The sequence below is a fragment of the Lathyrus oleraceus genome, chromosome 1 (assembly GCF_024323335.1).
Source record: "Lathyrus oleraceus cultivar Zhongwan6 chromosome 1, CAAS_Psat_ZW6_1.0, whole genome shotgun sequence".
NCBI classification, from domain to species: Eukaryota; Viridiplantae; Streptophyta; class Magnoliopsida; order Fabales; family Fabaceae; genus Lathyrus; species Lathyrus oleraceus.
In genome coordinates this window covers 249,511,616-249,533,232 of record NC_066579.1, presented here as the reverse complement: position 1 = coordinate 249,533,232, position 21,617 = coordinate 249,511,616, and the positions used below count along the sequence as shown (strand labels likewise).

The window sequence follows — 21,617 nt, the reverse complement described above, 5'->3', positions numbered from 1 at the left end:
TTTCAACATTAGGCTCAAAAAAACCAGTACATTGTACATCATCATCATCATCATCATATATGTAGTTATCTAATTCACTTAGATCCACAATCATAGGGGGTCAGATCCTTTGTGCTCCATATATACATCTATCACTTCATGTCCTACAACATCTTTGGTAAACTACAACATATCTTGATCATTATTCAATGGCCTAAGACCATGTGAAAAGCTTAATATAGGGTTCCAATACAACATACACTTTATGTCTACATAACCCTAACTTTTATTTAGTCTCTCCACATCCATGTATGACATGAAATCCACATCCCAATGCCAATTCATCTCAGTTACCTCTCCATCAACATACCACTTAACAGGTTCAGAAACCAATCTTCCCATATGGTGTATTCTTAACCTAACCTTATTTCTCTGACTTGGCCTGAGAATTAATCGGATAAATATGGAATAAGTTAACATTTAGTGGGACCACAATTAAACATTAAATAAATATGGTGGACCACAACATTGGAATAAGACAACTAAAAAAGAAAATAGCTACGGGACCACAAGTTCACATGAAAAGGACAATCAACCACAACTAAAACCTACAACCGATAAAACAAAATAACTGGGACATGGTGACACTCCAAAGGATACAAGAAAACATACCTTAAATAGAACTTCACTTGCCCATTACTCATATTCGCGAATGCCAAGTACGAAATGCTACAACAATGAGCTTCGAGTAACCTTTATGAGTCTTTATTTCAAGTGCTTCTGGGTTTGATGTTTGAGTCGGTCTTTAAAAACTGGGTTAGGGTTCTTCGTGTTCTTCTTCAAAGAGAAAACAAAAAGGAATTAGGTTTAGATGATTATAACTTCTTGATTTACATTTTATGTTCATTATTGTTTAAAATTAAACTAAAATATTTTCCATTAATTAAAAATGGTTTGTAAAATAAAATATAAATAAATGTTATTAAAATATTCAACAAACGTGTCATGGATTTGCACTGATGTTGTTACGTTATTAATGAGACAACCAAATGGAAGAGAACATAAAAATCTCAAAAGAAGTAAAATTTAGGAACTAAAATCTAATTTATGGATGACTAAATTTTAAAAACTTCAAAGTAAAAGGATCAAAAATGCATTTAACCATCTTTTTATTATTAAAGGCCCCATTACTACACACTAAACCACACAAGTCCATAATTATTTAAATTGATTTTTTATTTAAAGTTTTATTTAAAAAAATTATAATTATTTTAAAATAAAAATAAATAATATTATAAAAAATATTCTTAAAAAACTGAAATAAATCGAACAAAAATATTTCTTTTTAAAAATCTAATTCAAAAAATTCAATTTAACTTAACAAAAGTGCAAAATAAAAACTAAATCCAAGAATCCTTCAAAGGGGATCAAATGAAAAACTTATTCTATAAAATAAAAAGGGTTTAATGGTGATGCACTGACAGTATAAAATAATTTTACACTGTCATCCAAGAAGAATATATCATTTTGCCATGTCATATCAGTATTTTTAAATTTTCACTCTGACTTGACGGGATGCATAGTGGTCATTGATTGACAGTCTAAAATAAATTTACACTGTCAGATCATCACCCTTTTTCTCAAATAAAAATATCTATCCAAAATTTTGTCACTAATATTGCATAAAAAAAACAAAATAAAATTAGATAAACAAAATTAGTTTAAAATATAAATTTTATTATTTTTTAAAATTAAATAATAATATAAAATAGATAAATAAAACGGTGGCGCATTTCAAAATTACAGAGTCTGAATCAACGTTAGAATTTTCAAAACTCTGAAACAATCCCTCTCACAGTCACAAGTAGAAGAATCTCTCATTCTCCATTTCCATGGGGGTTAGGAATTTATGGGACATTCTCGATTCTTGCAAGAAAACGGTTCCTCTTCATCATCTCCAGTTAGATAACACTCGCTCACAATTCTCTTCATTCACTTTCAAAAATGTGTTCTTTCCTGTTGAATCGTGTACCCTTTTTGATGAATTAACAAGGGTGTGTGTTGGATTTTGATTTTGCAGGAACAAAAGGGTGTGTGTAGATCTATCGTGCTGGGTGGTCCAGCTTCATAAAGTGTCGCATGCTTGTTTGAAAGAGAGGGTTTATCTTAGAGGACTCTTTCACCGTCTTAGAGCTCTCGTTTCCTTCAATTGCACGGTCGTTTTCGTTTCAGGTTTTTTACATTGCTTTTCTCTTTTGCTGTTTGTTTTTTCTAAGTAAAAATTGTTCTTTTTCTTGTATGTGCGTGTTTGTGAAATTTGTGATGAAACAGAACCAATAAATTATACATTTTTTGAAATTTGTTGACACATTTTTTTTGTAATTTAAAAATATAATGGTTGAATCTATGCAGTTGTTGCTTTCGGACACCGACACTCCTTCAATTTGAAGTGTGATTGCTACACAGGTCTCTCTCTGAAGAGAGGAGTGGTTTTTCTGTGAGCACCTATCCGGTCTTTACCATTTTAGCTTTAAGTACATTGAGGAGTGAGGACATGGTAGTTCAATGGTGGGAAACATGGACAAAGTAAATGACTTCTATTTGTGGCTAAAGTTTTAACTGACTGTTTTTTGTGATAGTAGGTGTGTGTGTGTAAAATATAACATAGATACGAACAAGAGATGGGTTGTTAGAGTGAATATGCATTATGATCCCTAGGAAACTCGAGTTCAATTTTGATAGGTCTGTTATTATTGTTAGTTAAAAATTTAGTTAATGGATAGAGAGAATCATCTGGCCATTTGAGTGGAATAGGGCCTGTTGACATTGAGAGGCAGATAGACCCTCCAAGCGCCACCTTTGTTTGTAATGCAAGGGGATTCTTCCCCATTTTCTGTAATAATATACTAGTTGATTCTATTCGGTTGCTAAGAGGCGTCCTGGTTAGGAGATCTCAAAATATTAAAGATTAGTTCTCGTGTGTCTCTACTCAGTTGAATTGGGGGCTCCAGTTCAAAGGTCCAAAGCAATGCCTCAATAGACCTATTGCAGAGCCAAATGCCCCAATTATGGTAACGTTTCCAAAAAGTGATACCTTTCATATCACATTATTCACCAGGCTAGAGGAAAACAAGGTGAACGGCATGGCCTTGTCTGGTCCATTATATATATGTTATTAACTTAAGGCATCTTATTTATAGGTATAATATCAACTATAGCGGCGCTATAGGGCTATAGTGTAGCAGAATTTGAACAGATTGTCATTATTTCACTATATACTATTTAGTAAAAATAATGTCAAATAGCGGCAATATAACAAGGTTGTGTAGCGGAATTTGAACAAACCACTATTTTTCTTGATCTGTGATGGACAATATTGTTTATAGGTGATAGTTAGTTCTTTCTTGTTTACGGTGTTTTTAACATTTTATAACCATTCATTTGGCTTATTTATCTTTTGAATGTGCTTGCATTTACTTCATTCATTTATACTCCTTCCTAATGAAGTATTCTTTCATTCCTTGTAGATGGGTCAATACCTGCCATCAAATTATCAACTTATAGGCGTCGCTTAAACAATGGAAAAGAGGTTAGCAGACCTTTCATATTTCTTTTTCTTTTGCCATCTCCTGTGTAGACTTTATTCAAATTCTGTACTTTGACATATTCTGTTGACTTTTTCATACTTTTTATTGTACTAACTTTCGTCAGTTAATAATCATCCTGCAGGTAGCTCAAAACAAAACTAACTCACAAAATGCGACGTCTTTACGAAGAAATTTGGGGTCTGAGTTTTCATGTATGATTAAAGAGGCTAAAGCCTTGGGGATGGCTCTTGGCGTCTCTTGTTTGAATGGGTAATATTTAATAGAAGTTACAGTTTGATGGTGTTTTGCTTTAAAGAATGCTCTGATATTTTGCCTGTAATTGTTGATGTTAAAATTTATTTATGGACTAATACAAGAATTAAAATTTGTTTGTAGGGGTACTAAACAGGTATTTAGAAATGATATTATCGAATTTTTGTTCCTTTTGATATTTGATTGAACAAGTTGCATTGCTGGATGCTAAAGAAGATACTACACTAATTTGAACTGATAGAATCATGCTCTTTTTGAAAATGCAGGATTGAAGAAGCTGAAGCTCAATGTGCTTTGTTGAACTCTGAATCATTATGTGTAAGCACTTGTCTACTTAGCCGTCTTCAAACTCCATTTTTTTCCTACTTTGTAATTAGTATCAGTTATTTTTGGGATGCTTATGCTATTGCTGTTTGCTAATATCATGATTGTTGTCATTCCTTGTTGAAAATTATAGGATGGATGCTTCAGTTCAGATTCGGATATATTTCTCTTTGGTGCAAGGACTGTGTACAGGGAAATTTGCCTCGGTGAGTATACCATTTGATTTCATTTTTAAATATTATTGTTGAATATATTTTTCTACTAATTGTATTTTACTATAAGTTCTAAGGATTTATTTGTACTTTCATATGACTTACGAGGAATTTTTTTTATTAATGAGTTAGGAGATGGTGGATATGTTGTATGTTATGAGATGGCAGACATTGAAAGTAAACTTGGATTTGGACGGGATTCATTGGTAAATTTCTGATTGATGTTTTAACATACTTATGAATCGCAATGCTTTCTTAGACTATCTTTCATTGTTTGGTGTCAATTCAAAATTCAAGGGTATTGAGTTCTTGTTCTGGTGAAAATCAGTAACCAAGTAACCTGTGATCTTCAGATTGCTCTCTCCTTGCTTCTCGGCAGTGACTATCATCAAGGAGTTCATGGTTTAGGTCCGGTGAGTCCTTAAACGTATCCTTCATGATCATTTACTTTTTGCCTTTTCACCCCTTGTTGTTTAGCAGGGTTGGATATTACATATTATATAGTTGCCTGTGCTTTTGCATAACTGTTTCCATGGTTATATTGTAGGAGTTAGCTTGTCAGATAGTAAAATCAATCGGGGACAAAGATGTCCTAAAAAAATTTGCTTCTGAAGGACTTGGATGGGTGAAAAAACGAAAAGGTATACGAATGTATTAACCGAATCATCTCTTGAACTTTTTATCATTGCTTCTATTTATTTTTTTGGGTTTCACCACCAGTATCCGGCCCACTGGACCAACTAATCCGGTTCGGGGGTCAGTTCTGGCATCAAGTGGTTCCAGCCCCCTCCCAATCACAAGTGGTTCCAGCCCCCTCCCAATCACAGTTACAGGGGATTGAACTTGAACTGTGATCCTCCTTACCAAGTCCAGCACCACTCACCACTGGACCAACTACCGATTGGTCATTGTTTCTATCTTTTTGTTTATGCAGGAGTTAAAAATAATATAGGAAGGGATGATACCATTATACAAGTGATTGATGCTTATTTGAAGCCAAAATGCCACTCAGCAGATTCAGATTTTGTGCTCAAGTATGTTATTAAATTCATTGTTTCCAGTTCTGAATCTGGTTACTAATTAGACATGTGCTTAAAATAAGAAGAATTTGCAAAAACTTCTGTAGGTCTCATTCTCAGTATCCATTTCAACGTACTAAGCTTCATCATATATGCGCTGTATACTTTGAATGGCCTTCGAAGATAACAGGTACTTAATCTAATTTCAAATGCTTATTCTTATTAGTCGCGCATCGGTTGCTATATGGTAAAAAAAAGATTGTTTATTGTTCATGTATTGGATGAAATTTTGGAGTTGTTTGCAATGCTGATTTGTTGGTTCATGAAATAGATGGATATATACTTCCCTGTATAGCAGAAAGAGATTTACGACGATTTGCCAATTTGCGATCAACTTCGTCTGAACTTGGGTTGAACCTTCCTTTACACGAGGTACTTCTAACTCTATTAACTAAACCTGATCAATATTTAATTATCCCATGTTAACACTTCTAAATGATGAAGATGAATTGTATTTCTATCTACAAGTTCCTTCTTATGTCATCATGCATAGTATATATCGGACCGCAGATCCCTGTGAAATGTCCCGTGTCAGAAATCATCAAGAGTCGAAAACTGCATGGGAGAGAGTGCTTTGAGGTTTCTTGGAAAGACATGGATGGACTTGAGACATCAATAGTACCTGCAGATCTTATAGAAAGGTAATGTAATTGATCTGATTATTATCAATGTGCATTATGCTTCTTATCAAACACGCACTCAGTTAAACTGAATGCAACATGAATTTTGTCATCTCTGACATTAATATATCATCATTGTTTCACTGTTAATCATCGACAGTGCATGTCCCGAGAAGATTTTGGAATTTGAGGAGAAAAAATTGCTGCGGAAGAAACAAAATGTTCAAAAAAGACGACCAAAGAAAAAGGAAACCACGCCTTCTCAGGCAGAGCTTGATCTAAAACTGCAGAACCTGATGTTAGATGATAACTTGGAAGACAATACCGATCACGACGCCGGTGATTCTTTCGAGAGGATATTAGAAGAAACAACTTCTATGGTTGATGCTGTTCTAAACACAGAAAAATCATCTCCGTCACATGCTGACGGCATAGAAAATATTGGATGGACTCCGAATATCAGCAACACATCAAGCATGACAAGCAATGAGCGTGTTTCTAGTACAGACAAAAGTGTGGTGATAGATCTTTTGAGCCCTACTCCGTTTAAGCCATCAAATACTTCAAAATTTAAATCATCAAGTGAACAAAATATTGAAGTGATTAATTTGAGTGATTCAGAAAAAGAGGTGTCACCTGAACACAAGCAGAAAGCTAAAGAGTTGAGATTGTTTTTAGCAAGTATTAGAAACGAAATCCATTGAGCAAAAGTGGTTGGATGTGTAATATAGTGTGTACTAAAAAGAACATTTCTTTTAATGAGAAAAAAATGATCAAATATTGCATTTAATATGATTCATTATTAGTAAAACTCATGTCTTGAATATCAATGTTGTTCAACCACAACATGGCTTGCTCCACCTAGACTTACCATCATATTCCCCTCTACAATTCCTATATTGATACCCACACTTACAAAAAGAGATCATATTGTTGCGTTCATATGTTAATATTGTTGCTGTGTTCAGAGATCAGAATTGATGATAAATTAATGAGGTGGTTTCTTAGCACAGTGGTGCAGGTATCCAATGTATAGCCGCAAAATACACTTGCAAAATTTATTACTCTAACGGCCAACTAATTATTGAATTAAGAAAAGGAGTAGAATAAATTGTGTTAAAAGTCATACATTTTCCTTTTATATATATAAATATAAAAGAATATTTTGTATTGTTTGGATGAAGAATTTTCGGATTTTTTAAAATTAATCAGATATTTCGCAAAATAATACAAAAATATTGAATATTTTTAAATTGCCGATAAATATTTAAGAATTTTAGAAAAAATGATGAAGAAATACCTGAAATTTAAAATATCCGGGACAAAATTACCGGATATTTGGAAAGAACCGATAACATATAAAACCTACAAGATTTTCTGAAATATCCGATACACCGAAATTTTTGAAAATTTTAAAAAATCGGGTAGGTAGTAAAGAAATTATAGAAAAACATTTTTTTTAACATTTTTAAAAAAATGTACCAGATAAAACATATACATATATTACAAAAATGATAATAACATTACAAAATAAATTATGTTGACTTCCTAACTTCTTCTTCCCAGTGCCTAATACGTCCCACATATGCTAATTCTCATGCTCTTGCAACTTCACAATAATTTTGTCTTCATCGGTTTGTATTGGGAAGAAAAGGACAATTGTGTTTAAACTTCACCTGAACCCAATGATTGTTGTTAACAAAACCAACTGCAATCATTTTATGTCTACTTGAAGTTATGCATGGAGCTATCACTAATGGGAAGAATGTGATGTTAAGGTTCCTAGACAATGAGACCAATATAACACTGTATCTAGAAGCAATATGGTAACCCATATCAGGATTCGTCATCCACTTCTCACGACCCTGCACACCTAAGTTAGCTACCCACAACGCACTCCTAACTTCTAATAATGTGTCATAGGACAAATTGGAATACAATTGTTGGTATTGATAAATTTTAGTATCTAACTGCATCTGAAGCAAAGACCAATACTTTTTGCCTCATATAAGTAAAGTTGCGATAACCCGAAAACCATAATTTCCATCGTCTTCCACATCAACAATGTCATCAATGTACTGATGCAAGAAAATAGGAAACTGAGACAAATATTTTAGTTTTGAAGACATGCTACACGGTTGACTTTCAGTTGGTTTTGTACATGATCTCTTCGTACTCTAACTTCAGTGCGAGACCTCAATATACTCCCATTATGAAGGATCACGATGCACATCACTCTCTTCACCCTTTTTACTCTTCTTATTTCCCTTTTTGGCTTGTACTTCACTAGTGGTGGAAACATGAAAGTTGTGGATGGATGTATTAGTTCCCGCACTTTCTTCTTCATTTCCCTACGGCATACAATATCCAGTGTACCAAAATACGTCTTTAACTATGACACTTTCTTCTTCATCGCTCTTCACACTCTTCTTTTAAATCCAGATGTGTCCCACTTTCTTCTTTAGTGATCTCATGCTCTTCAATGAATAATTTCTTCCAAAACACATGTATCGATTCTAATAGAATATCCTCTCTTTGTATTTGATAACCTGCAAGTTTACACGCACAAGTTAACCCATGTGTTATTCTAATAAAGTAACCACATGTTTCTTTTTTACAACCAACTAATTTTATCTTTTCCAGCTCCTTTCCAATTGTTGTATGCACTGTTTTGAAACGAAGTCGTGCAATCTGAAGTAAAATGAAGTGTTATACTGATTCTCAATGTTGAAAATTTGTTTTTGAAATGATACTCTAATTGAACCTAATTTTAGTTTCAACGTGGTGTTAACAACATCCCAACTTATAAATAAATCTCCCATGTTACTTGTCAACATATTTTTTAGTCTCTAGTGAGCAGACTCAACTCAAAAACATAAACAAAACAAGATGTTATTATTTGATAATTAGTAATGTAACTATATTCATATTCACATCGATGTACCAGTTCTTTGTTGTGTTCCCTATATGAGTGACTTTATTAGTCCAAGTAGTAACAAATATTTTTTTATAGGATGTCAACCAAGTTTCGTGCACATACTGCACATACTTTGGAATATCGGCACATACAACTTCAAAATGCTTTAGGCGTACCAAAAAATTACTCTGTATTCGAATATATGATGTTGTTCCACATATCAATAACATGCTCACGCCTATGTGATTTGACATACTCCTTACACTTCATACTAACATTTTTTGAAATATGAAACAGACACAATAAATGAGTTGAGTTTGGAAACACAACTTTCATAACATTCATCAACGGCAGTTCACGGTCAGTAACCAAAACATTCAGAATGCAATAAATCAAAATAGAAGCAATTGACATAATAAGTACCTATTTGTTTTGTATGTGCAATAAAAAATCAACACAGGATGAAACATGTTCAACAACTTCACTGAATCAGGGTGCATCCAAAAGATGTCATCAACAACATTTGAAGAGTCCATGTTTCTTGTCTTGTACATGTATTTATCTTCATGAATAAGACTCATAAAATGTTCCATTTCAGTCAACAAACCTCTCTTGCTCGTCCTGTATGTAGATCTTGCCTTATAGACCTGGGTAACACTCGTTAGTTTTTTTTGGATCTCTATCTTTCAAAGTAGTAACTATGTATCGGAGAGCCATATTATATTTGGTCATGTCATTCACAAACTTTATTTCATGATCTTTTAAATGACCTAATACATCCTTCCCATCTAAGTCCTTAGAAAGTGTTTGATTGTGAAACCCGCACCTAACTGTAACCTTCCAACCGCTTCCACTTGGCACAAATCTCAACATAAATGGACATTCGCTTTCATAGTATAACTTATTGCAATCACATCCTTCTTCTTGCAATTTCCTCCTCTCTTAAAATCCATAATCAATTTATCTTTCCTCTTTCTCATCCCATTTGCAGTATCGAAATGAATAGTAATAACAATAATACCATGTTGCTTATCAACTGACTGCGCCTATGCCAAAACGTCAGCCTGAGAGAAAAATATTTGACATTTATAACATATACAAAATAAACTATCAATGTCAGAGATATCATAAATAAAAAGGATCCATTTATGAAAAATATAACACGTCACTGGTGAAAAACAGAGTAAAATCCACATGGGAACAGTCAAGTTCAGGACTGCACAATTGAAGCCTAATGAATGACTAGATTTTTGGATTTATGCAAAAAAAATCCGGTATTGCATATTTATAAAAAGAATGGTATACGAGATTTTTGGAAAGCTCCGATAATATAACGGTAGAATCTTGCAAATTCCTATTTTTTCTTTAAAAACCGGTAAAACTTCAAAACATATCCTGACTTTTACTAAAAATCCAGAAATACTTCAAAAATATTTTTGGAATTTTCCTAAAATACCGGTAAAACTTCAATAGATTTCAAATCTTTAAAAAAAAAATCCAAAAATTCAAGAGATTTCTAGATTTTTGTCAAAAATTCATTAAACCTCATACCAAAATTTTTAATGTCCGATAAAAAAAACATAAAAACGTTGTCTGGCAAAAATTTTCATACCATATTTTAATCTCTTATAATTTTTACAAAGATATTTTTTTTAGAGAATATATAAATTTAAAAGATAGATAATGTGAAAGAAAAAATTGTCATTATTATAAAATATGAGGCTGTCATGTCAAAAATAGTGTGGCATAAAGAAACCTCTTAATGTAATTCTTTTCATCCTTTTGATTTTTTTCTCTTCTTATCTATACTAATGATCACTTAAGCAAAATGTAAGAAAAAACACCGTCTTTGGGTGATTTTTTTGGCATATTAATCATCAATTTCTTTTAAAAAAACAATTTTATAATTATGTTAGTACATGTTCTAGACATAAAGCATATATATATTTTTTAATTTTTTAAGAATGTTTGTTAGAAAAAAGATTGAATTCTAAAAAAATAAAATTTAAGAGGAATACATTTTATTATATTTCTTGAAATACAACACATAAATATTTTTTAATAAAACAACGTTTTAGAAAATTCAATTCAATACAAATAATATTCTTAAAAAATTAATAAGTTGGTGTATTTTAACAAAATTGTTCCATGTCGATCAAAGATCGTGTTAGCCAAAAATCCGGGACCTATTATTTTTCGCGTCGGCTAAAAGTCCAATAGCATAAGGCTCACTATTCAACCCGCTTTGACTGAGTTTGAGTTGGGATTTGGGTTTTCCACGATTTTTAAAAGATGGATACGGGGCGGGTAATGGGGACACTAGTACCCACCCCGTTTGTAATTTGGAATATTTTATTTTGATAATTTATAATATTAATTGTTTGATTAGTACATTGATATTTTAGCTTGTACTTTATTATTTGAAATATTTAAAATGTATGTTCAAAAAATTTCAAGATTGTTTAACTTATTATTTCTAATGTTTGTTAGAGTTCAGGAAAAATTACGGGTTTCATGAATTTGATTATTTCAATTTACAAAATTGATTCCGATGCGGGTATGGGACAGGACGGGGATACCCAACTCTGTTTGGGATGAGTTTTGGGTTTAATTATTTATCCCCATTTGGGTTTGGGGCATGAGACAAGTTTTTAACTGGGACTTGGATTTGTGTTTGGGGAAGGCAAAACCCATCCCCGCCCCGCCCCATTGCCATCTATATCAACAATGGAACAATGGTGCAGTATGTGGGAATCAACTTCTAATTCCTACGATTTTCACAATTTTGCGTTCAACTCTTAAGTTTGAAATCATAAAATATTTTAGGAGAGGAAATCGAAATCTCAAGAAGCCAAAATCTTAGATCTGCATCATTCAAATCCATCGAACTCCGATCAGATGTCGAAAAAGTGGTTACATCAACTCTGAGACACCGTTAGACAACACATGTATACACCTCGGGGTCGAGATCCAGTTCTATGATGTTTCGGTCAACTATAGGCGCCGACCTCAAACACTCGGGAAAGCCGATCGGCGTACACCTTCGGATCCAAATTCAAATTCGCAAAGTCAGGTAAGGTTCGCCTCATTCGGATGACCCCCCCCCCCCCCCCCCCCCCCCGAATGGACCTTTTCGAATTCAAATGTAAGTCCGTCATAGGCCCCCGAGCGAAATCGGAAAGGATCAACTCCAAGAGATGCGGTAAGTCCAATATCATCCCAAATGGCCAGTGTCGGGTATCTCATCATCGTAAAGGCCTCACGTTGGGTATCTCATCATCGTAAATACAAGAGCCTGGTTTGTAACACCCCAAAAATTTGATTAATTTAATTAATCGAATTATTCGTATTTTATTTTATTATTTGGTGTTTGCTATGCTTTTAAATGAATATGCATGTTGAGATGTAAGGCATATATGGGGCATAGTGAGAGCCATGGTAGGGTGGATGAACGGATAAAAAACTTATAGTAATTAAAATAATTATAATTATAGTTTTTTGATTTAATTAATTAAATAAAATGAGAAATAATGAGAATTAGAGGAGTTGGAGCTGTTTTGGTATAGTGAGGAAATAGAGGGAACAAGGAGAGAGAAAAGGTAATATGAGAGGAGGAAAATAGAATCACTGAAAGGTTGGAATAATTAGGTTAGGAATAAAAATGATTAGAGATAAGCCTATAGTTGTCAGTACATGAAAACAGACTTTTGGCAGAAAGGAGGCAAGGTTAGGGCTTGAAGAAGGAAGGAGAGAACTTGATCCAAATATGAATTTTTGTAAGGAATCTAAGGTAAGGAGGGAGAAAAGAATTTCTCTATGGGTGTATTGAATGATAGGGTAGGGAAGAGAGGTCCTTGCTCTCATTAGAGTTGTATAATTCTATTTTGGATGTGTTGTTGTTGTGTTAAATTCTGAGAAACTGATGATTAGATATACTTGATTATGTGACTGTATGACTGATAACATGTGTGAATCATTTTGTTTATGAACATGTAATTTTATACCGTTGATGCATATTTGAAGCTTTGATCATGGGTATGAAGGTTGGTGAAATAGATGATTTAATTGTGTAACAAATTGCCATGAACCATGATTTATATATGTATTATGAGATGGTTGATTGTTGTGATAACAAGGTGTACTGTTAAATTCGTGTCATGGGGTAAATGAACGAAGGAATAATGTTTGGAATTGTAAGACCCCAATTTTGCTCCTAAGATCCCTCATGGCATCATATCATATCATTTCATTGCCTCAAGGATCATGGTGCACCTTGCTTCCTTCCCTATGGGTGAGTTATCTTTTGAGAGTGGTTCTTGATCACCAAGCATGTTTTGCATTTGTATATCATTGCTTTTCTTTTATCACTAACCAAATGTACAAAAATATGTCATCTAACCTTTGTCTTGCAGATGAAGCAATCACAGTCAAAGCAGTCAAAGGCATTCATTGAGCAATAGATGGTGGCCATTCTTGAGAATTTGGACCCCACAATCATTCACAAGAGTTCATATGAACCATGATGTTATTTTGAAGCAAAATCCCAAGTGGTAGAGGCTTAATTTTCATCAGAACATTTCCCAGTCAACTGAAGGCCCAGAAAGTCAACAGCAAAGTCAACTGTGGATTTAGAGGTGGGAAGTGATTAGAAATACTTCATTCATGTTCAAACAAGTCTCATTTGACATTTCAAATATCAACATTGAAGAATTTAAAGTCAGGTCAAAACTTTCCAAAAATAGAAAGTGACCTATAATTTGAATTTGCCAAAAATGGAAAGGTTTTAGCCTAACTTCAACTTCAAATTACATCATCAAGAAAGCTTCAAATAAAATATTGTTGAACACGAAAGTTGTAAATCTTTCTATCCCATTTCCAAAAAGTCCAAGATCATCAATTTCTCATGTGTGGTTAAGGAGATATGATCAAAACATGGCAAAGTGTACTTGAAGATTCAAATGGACATAACTTCTCAACCAAAGCTCCAATTCAAGTGGTTCTTTTTGCTAAATTCTCCTTTTGACCTCTAGTTTCCAAATCATGCATTGCATTGCACAAATTATCATCACATGAGCATTTGGTAATTCATTTGATTTTTGGAGGGAAAACATGAAATTTAAATTTTGTGCATTGTTTAAACATTTGACCATTGCCATTGGCTCCAAAATTGAATTTTAAGGGAAATTGGGAGAAAATTCGTGCACTGTTCATGCATGCACTTCATGCATAAGGTGAAAAAGACAATTTGCACTTACACCTCATTTTTGCTAAACTCACTTACCAATTGGCTTAAACATGATTAAGGAGTGATTAGCATGACCTATATAAGCTAAAACTCCAACTGTTTTTCAGATTAACAACACAAAATTCAGATCTAGATCAAAATCACAAAAAATTTCTCTCAAAATTTTCTTCCAATTTCTTCAAATAAGAGTCATTTCCATTGCTTGATTCTTGTTCCTGAGGTATCATTGAGTAGAATTGCACGTGGAATTGAAGAAAACAGAGCTGCATCGAAGCATTCTTGAAGAGTGAAGCAACAATGGTGATTTCAAGTTTTGGTGAGATCGTGTGCAATTGAGCTCCATTTCCCTCTCCAATCACTTGTACAAGCATTATAGAAGAACTGTAAAGCATTGCCAAGGCCTATAGCTCGAGAATCCCAGATCTGCTCTTCAAGAGGTCATGAATCAATCCTCTTAATTCTTAAAATTGTTGTGATGTTGTTATAGATCTCTTTTTACTGATCATTCTGAGCTTTGATTCATGAAATTCCATGCACTATTGGCTGAGTAATGTTGATTTAAAGTTCCATGCATGAATGTTCTTGGTTTCGATTTGCTCATGATAATTGGAATTAGGTTTAGCCATGCATGTATTCGTGATCCTTGATGAAAGATCTACAGGATTGTGTATCCAATTGTGATTTCTGGAACAAAAGTTCTTGATGTTGTTACTGTTCATGAATGGCACGAGGAAGAAGATGAACTTCCAGCTTAGGCCACGGTTTTGATCAATAGAGAACGCTTTCCTGCGTTCTGCATGTGTTTGTTAGGGTTCGCATGCCATTGGACCACGTCACTGCACACACAGCATATCCATTGGCTCAGATGCGTTTGACTTTGCCATGTAGCTTTGACCGTGCCATGTGGATTAAATGAAACGCCGCGTTTCAGTTGTTTTGGCGCCAGCGTTTGAATTCGCTCCCAGTTCGATTCCTGGCCAGCGTGATAATTCAAATGCTTCATTTCTTTTTTCATTTCCCTCCATACATTTCTATACATGCTTCATATCATTTTTTCATTTTTCCTCATCTTAAAAAATTCATAATAATTTGAAAATTGATCCAAAAATTATGAGGTTTTTTGCATTATGATCCTTATCTTGTCTACTATTTTTTGATCATGATTTTCAAAGTTGTGCTTGGCTGAATAATTTTTGGTGCTAGGATGTTTGAACATGTATCCATTTTGTACCTTGCCTTGCTTATTCATTTGTGAAATGCTGGTCTTTGAATCAATGATTATGAAAATTTGCATGCTGAAACTAGACACTTTGCTTGACATTTTGGTGTTGATTTGGTATTTTTACCATTTATCATTTCTGTTTTATGATCATGTTAAGTTGGTGTGACAATTTGTGTCACACCTTTTGATGTTTAACTTATGTGATGTGTTTGCCATGCCAAATGATCTCCAATTGTCCTGATTTTTTGTATGATGCATGTTATGGATGTTGTGAATGAGCATGAATTTTCTTGGAATTATTTGAATCATTTCTGATTTAATTGAGATTTTTCATTCTGATTGGTCACATTTGAGCTTTAAAATTGCCTTGAACTTCAATTGATCATGAAATGCTTTTGGTATATGATATTGATGTGAGACCTTTTGGAATGTTTCAAGATGTGTTTGAAGTTGATTCATGTTAATTTTCAGCTTCTGTTTTGAATTTTTTCTCCACCTTTGACCCTAGGCTTTGACCTAGTGGTTTGCCTCTCACATTTGAGCTTTGATTTCAGGTTGAACATCCAAGTTCCATAGTTGTTGATGCTCCATCATTTGAGCATTGATGTTTGCCTTTGATTACTAATCTTTATGTGTTTTGTAGGTTGATGTTGACTCATTTGAGTTTAACTTTTGGCTTACACATTGTGTACATTGGGATTGTTTGTTGCTTATTGACTGTTGTTTGGTTGTCTGAGTCTTGTACTGATTTGTTTGATGTTTCCACAGGTACATAAGTTGCTTTAAGTTCATTTTGAACTTGCTTTTGCTTGGTTGCTTAACCACTTAGGTATAACCTCTCTTCTTCATGTAGTCTGGAAGACCTGTCCTGTTATGTGGGCAGGCACCTGTCTGAAGTCCTCCTTAAGAGGCAATGCTTGTGTTTGTTTATCTTTGTGCCAAGCAGGAAAAGTCCTCTTATGAGGCAATTGGCAGATAAAAGAGATATGTAATCCATCTCCTGCTATTCAGTGTGTCATCCACTTTGCTCACACCATGTGTTGATGCATTGTGGATACTAACCCAAGATCTTATAGAGTCAAATCACTTTTGGAGAAGAGTTCCAACTTTCTGAACTCCCACACCTTCCATTGTTTAAAGCTCTCCCTGACCAGGGATAAGAGCTATGAGGCACACCCCTCATCTCCATTTCATCTGCTTCACCCTAACTCTCAATGTTAGGGTTAAGAGCTCAAAGTACCCCATTCCAGTTGGCTGTAAAGCCTAACCTTGTTTGAGCCTAATTGATTGTATATAGTGTGTGCTAACTGACTTGATTGTCTGCTTACTTGATTCATCTGTGCATATTTGCTTGAGTGTTCCTTTGTGCATTTATCATCATCATTTGTATATCATTTCATAAACTTTGCTTTGTAGCATTTTGCTTTGTCCATGGAGGAGACAAGCATAAGTCCATTACTTGGCAGTTGTTCCTATGATATGGTGGGAGACTAGTATAAGTCCATTGATTGGCATCTGGTATCCATGTTTGTGTTTGTTTTAGGAGATTGGTGTAAATCCATTGATTGGTATCCGGTATCCATGTTTGTTTTTGAGATTAGTGTAAGTCCATTGATTGGCATCTGGTATCATTGTTTTGTTGTAGGAGATTGGTGTAAATCCATTGATTGGTATCCGGTATCCATGTTTGTTTGTGAGATTGGTGTAAGTCCATTGATTGGCGTCCGGTATCCCTTTGCTTTGCTCATTTGCTTATTTGCATTGTTGCCCTATTCCAAAGGAATCACTTGAATCATCTACATATGATCTCAAGAGGTGAACATCTAAGAAGTTTTACACTCCCTAACCTTCCACCTTTTGTCTTTAAACCTCCATTTGCATGTTAATCCAAAACCTGAAAAACTTTGTGCAAACATTTTCATTTCTTTTCAAATTAGAAACCTAGGCTCTAGGCCTTTGATTTTTTCAAACTCCATTTCATAATACTTCTTTTGAATTGAATCCTAATCATACTTTGACCACTTTTGTGAATAATCCTAATTGGTTAATTCCACTCATTCAATTGTTTTGTGGCTTTGTCCATTCTTAACAAGTTTTCATACATTAGCCATAGGTTCGATTTATCCTAGTTGGTTGATGTTAATCTCACCTTTTGTCCTTAGTGATTGAATTGTAAGACTTCCTTGCTTATTATAGGGTTAACCCCTCACTAGCAAGTTGAAGCTATTCTCACATGGTGGATTTGTTGTTTGTATAAGGTTGAGTTTTCTCCCGTGGATAACGAAAGACCTTAGGGCTTTTGTTTTAAAATGAACCCACTCATATTTTGGAAATCTTTTAGCCGAACTACGGAGTTTTGATCCTTACCTTCCATGGAAAGGTACGTAGGCAACGGGTTCATCCGTTCAAACACAAAAATAATAAAAATTGTATATTCTTTTCTCATCCCTTCAATCCATGTTTGCACAATAAATATTTCATAAACAAATAACATTTCGTACAACAAGTGTGAAAAAGGCTCCCTAGGAGTACCTAGGACGTTTTGCGTGCCTAACACCTTCCCATTGCGTAATTAACCCCTTACCCAGATCTCTGATCTTTTCATTAGTTTTCTATGTGTAAAACTTCTTAGGCTTTTGTTCGCTTTTTAGTCATTCCTTCGGATAAATAAAAGTGCGGTGGCGACTCGATTCTTTGTATGCTTTGCTTTTGGTTTAATCAATAAATCATAAAGTGACGAATACACCGCTACAGAAAAGTGGCGACTCTGCTGGGGAACAAGATCCTTGGTGGTTTTGCCTACTTTTCACCCTTGTTGTATGATATTGTTTATTTGTTATTTGACATATTTTTGTACAATTTGGGATAACTGTATTGATTGTAATGATTGAATTGCTTGATATACAATTGCTTGTTTGCTTGGTGATCTCTGTGAGATGAGTTCTATACCCGAACTCGAGTGCACCTTAGAATAGGAGAATGGCATAGTCTTGTCGACTTGTGTGGAGTATTCCTTAACAAGATGACTTGCGAGCCCATTCACTTGGTGGAGGTCATGTTGGATTAATAATGTCACACAAGTTATTTGTGGTTAGGCATTATTCTTTCAATCATGTGCCTTAGAAGCCAAGGACCTTAGTTTACCAAGCCCATCTTGGCCTATTTTTAGGACGTAGTGCGGAGGTCGTTCAGGTGTAAGATCTGATGCGATTGTTACGCGATACTACACTCATAAGAGTCTCTCTTGAGAATATTTTTGGAATACGAGTATTCGTTCCTCCGATAATATTCGAAAGATGGGATGATGACTATGGGAACCTCTGGTAGAACATGTTCGGCAGGTTTAAACCCTAGTACACTCCCTTTGGGTGGTTCTTAACCGAGACTCCATGCTCGTGACTCTCAACAAACCCGTGATTCGTGGTTGAGTCATTCAGACACCCTTAATATCAATGGAACCTGGGTGTTGATAAGGTGAAAACCATAATCCACCAAAACGGATGATTAATATTAAGGATGATTGAACCGGTTCATGTATTGTTAATATCAATGGAACTTGGGTGTCGATAAGGTGAAAACCATAATCCACCAAAATCGATGATTGATATTAAGGATACTATGAGCTTTCCCATGACCTTTGCCTGGTGTGATTTGCTTGATCCTTGAGTGTGATTGTTGCATTCATGCATTCATGCATTCATCTGCATTCATGTCATCAGAAAAATCAGAAAATTTTCAAGGAACTTAAAGGGTTTATTTGCAAAATTTTCAGACATGGAAAGACCGAAAAGGCATACAAAGAAGTACAACTTTAGACAACCCGATGTGAAAGAGTTAAGGAATCTGACATCCTATGTATTAGATCCCTTGGGTTTCAAGGCTCATTATGGGAAACTTCTGCCTCTGTTGATTACTCAGGTCGACGAAGGGTTGATGAGTACTTTGGCACAATTCTATGATCCTCTGTATCACTGCTTCTCTTTTCCAGACTTTCAGCTGTTGCCTACGCTTGAGGAGTATGCTCATCTTGTGGGTATTCCTATTCTGGATCAGGTGCCGTTCAGTGGCTTAGAGAGTATTCCGACTTCTCGAGAGATCGCAGACTTGTTGCACATAGACGAATCCCTGATTGAAGCGCATATGACCACCAAAGGTGGAATTCAGGGTCTTCCTTCTGATTTCCTCATTGCTCAAGCTACCGTTTATAGGAAGGCCATGAGTGAGGATGCCTTTGAGGCCATATTCGTGCTGCTCATCTATGGATTGGTATTGTTCCCCAACATCGACAAATTTGTGGATGTGAACGCCATTAGGATCTTTTCAGTTCTTAATCCCGTTCCTACTCTATTGGGTGATGCCTATTTCTCTTTGCATCTGAGGAATGCAAAGGGTGGAGGAGTTATTGTGTGTTGTTTGCCTCTGTTGTATAAGTGGTTTATTTCCCACTTACCGCAGACGGTCGCTTTCAAGGAGAACAAGGGATGTCTACGGTGGTCTACGAGACTTATGTCTCTCACTAATGACGATATCTCTTGGTATGATCGCGTGTATGATACTGTTCAGATCATTGATTATTGTGGTGAATTCCCTAATGTGCCTCTTCTTGGTACATGTGGCGGGATCAGCTACAATCCTATCTTAGCACGTCGTTAGCTTGGGTTCCCCCTAAAAGATAAACCTCATAACATTCTGTTAGAAGGTGTGTTCTTTCAGGAGGGTAAAGATCCCCAAGGTCTGAAAGCCAGGATGGTCCGCGCTTGGCGCAAGATTCACAAGAAGGGTAGAAACGAGTTGGGTCCGAAGAACTGCATTGCTTTGGAGCCGTATACTTCTTGGGTCAGGCAGAGAGCTTCTGAGTATCTTATGCCATATGATTATCCGAGACCTACACCGTTGGTTGTGGCTGGGCCTTCAACCCTCCCTAACCAAGGCGTAGAGGAGTTGAGAGACGAAGACCTTTCACGTGCCTGGATCCGTGAAAGAGAAGAATTGCTTCAGCAAATTAAGGAGAAGGATGCTCTAATCGAATTCCTCGAGCATCAGGTGATAGATGATTCGAATGATACCTGGACTTCTCTGCTTCCTCAGTCTTCCAAATTCTGGAAGAGGAAGTATGATCGACTTGCTAAAGAGAAAGTGGATATGGAAGCAGCATATGAGAGAGAGATCAAGAAGCTTTGTGTATCCCGTCTTCCTGCATCTCGAGCTTCTAGGGATCCATAGGATGTTCATTTTCCTTTTCCCTTGTAATAATCAACAATGTTGTACTTCTTTGTCTTGAATATATTTGATGAGATATTTTTCCATATGCGATTAAATGCTTTAAAATTTCAAAATTTGCAAATAGAACCCTAAAAGTTCCTTGAAATAAAAATAAAGCATATGCACAAGCATTGCAGGCATCATTTTGCATAAGCAGGTGTTGTTCTGGTCTTCTTGTCTGTGGCCTAACTCTGTGCTCTTCATTTATTTTGAAGACAAGTTGACTCACCGGTACTATACCAGAGCCAATTCTGCAAGAGTGATGGATCAGTTAGAACAAGAGAACAGAGAGCTGAAGGAAGAGGTCGCCAGATTGAGTGCTCTGATGGAGCAATTTTTGGCTTCCCAGAATCAACCGTCTCCACCTCCTGCAACTCCTCCTCAGAGGACTGTTATATCAGAGATTGTCTCCTCGACTGTGCCAGCTGCTAGTGCCCATTTTGTGCGGCATGCCATGCCAGCCGGGTTTCCGTGGGGTATGCCTCCTGGTTTCATGCCAGATATTCCAGCTCCTACCTTTGCTTCTATGCCGGCATCTAGCCCGGTCCTTGCAATGCCTCCTCCTGTCGTGCATACCATTCCTAGGGTAGACGACACCATCTATCATTCTGAGCCGTCTGAGGGCCCAGATGTTAATGAGAAGATGGATGCCATGAATGACCAATTCCTCGAGCTCCGAAAGGAATTGAAGACCCTCCGAGGGAAAGATCTATTCGGCAAGTCTGCTGCCGAGTTATGCCTGGTTCCCGGTGTGAAGATTCCTGTCAAATTCAAAGTCCCTGACTTTGAGAAATATAAGGGGAACACCTGCCCTCTCGCTCACCTGGTCATGTATGCCAGGAAAATATCTACTCAGACCGATAATGATCAGCTTCTGATTCATTACTTTCAGGATAG

At 35.6% G+C, this 21,617-nt stretch overlaps 1 protein-coding gene across 2 annotated transcripts in view; it reads left to right on the top strand.

Annotated features, from left to right (window-relative positions):
* Positions 1-6,864, top strand: part of LOC127129659 (single-strand DNA endonuclease 1) — a 69,557-nt gene extending 62,693 nt beyond the window's left edge. The window contains exons 1-14 of one of the 2 annotated variants that reach the window (XM_051058809.1): positions 1,776-1,939; positions 2,060-2,211; positions 3,507-3,568; positions 3,709-3,836; positions 4,106-4,157; positions 4,297-4,369; positions 4,508-4,581; positions 4,729-4,788; positions 4,923-5,016; positions 5,310-5,409; positions 5,502-5,584; positions 5,726-5,826; positions 5,965-6,095; positions 6,235-6,864. In XM_051058809.1, the coding sequence (XP_050914766.1) occupies positions 1,872-1,939; positions 2,060-2,211; positions 3,507-3,568; positions 3,709-3,836; positions 4,106-4,157; positions 4,297-4,369; positions 4,508-4,581; positions 4,729-4,788; positions 4,923-5,016; positions 5,310-5,409; positions 5,502-5,584; positions 5,726-5,826; positions 5,965-6,095; positions 6,235-6,778 (1,722 nt within the window). In that variant the 5' untranslated portion in view covers positions 1,776-1,871 and the 3' untranslated portion in view covers positions 6,779-6,864. Of the gene's footprint in view, positions 1-1,775; positions 1,940-2,059; positions 2,212-3,506; positions 3,569-3,708; positions 3,837-4,105; positions 4,158-4,296; positions 4,370-4,507; positions 4,582-4,728; positions 4,789-4,922; positions 5,017-5,309; positions 5,410-5,501; positions 5,585-5,725; positions 5,827-5,964; positions 6,096-6,234 lie in introns of those variants that run through there. The other variant, XM_051058812.1, reaches the window with a different exon arrangement.
* Positions 6,865-21,617: the final 14,753 nt, after the last annotated feature.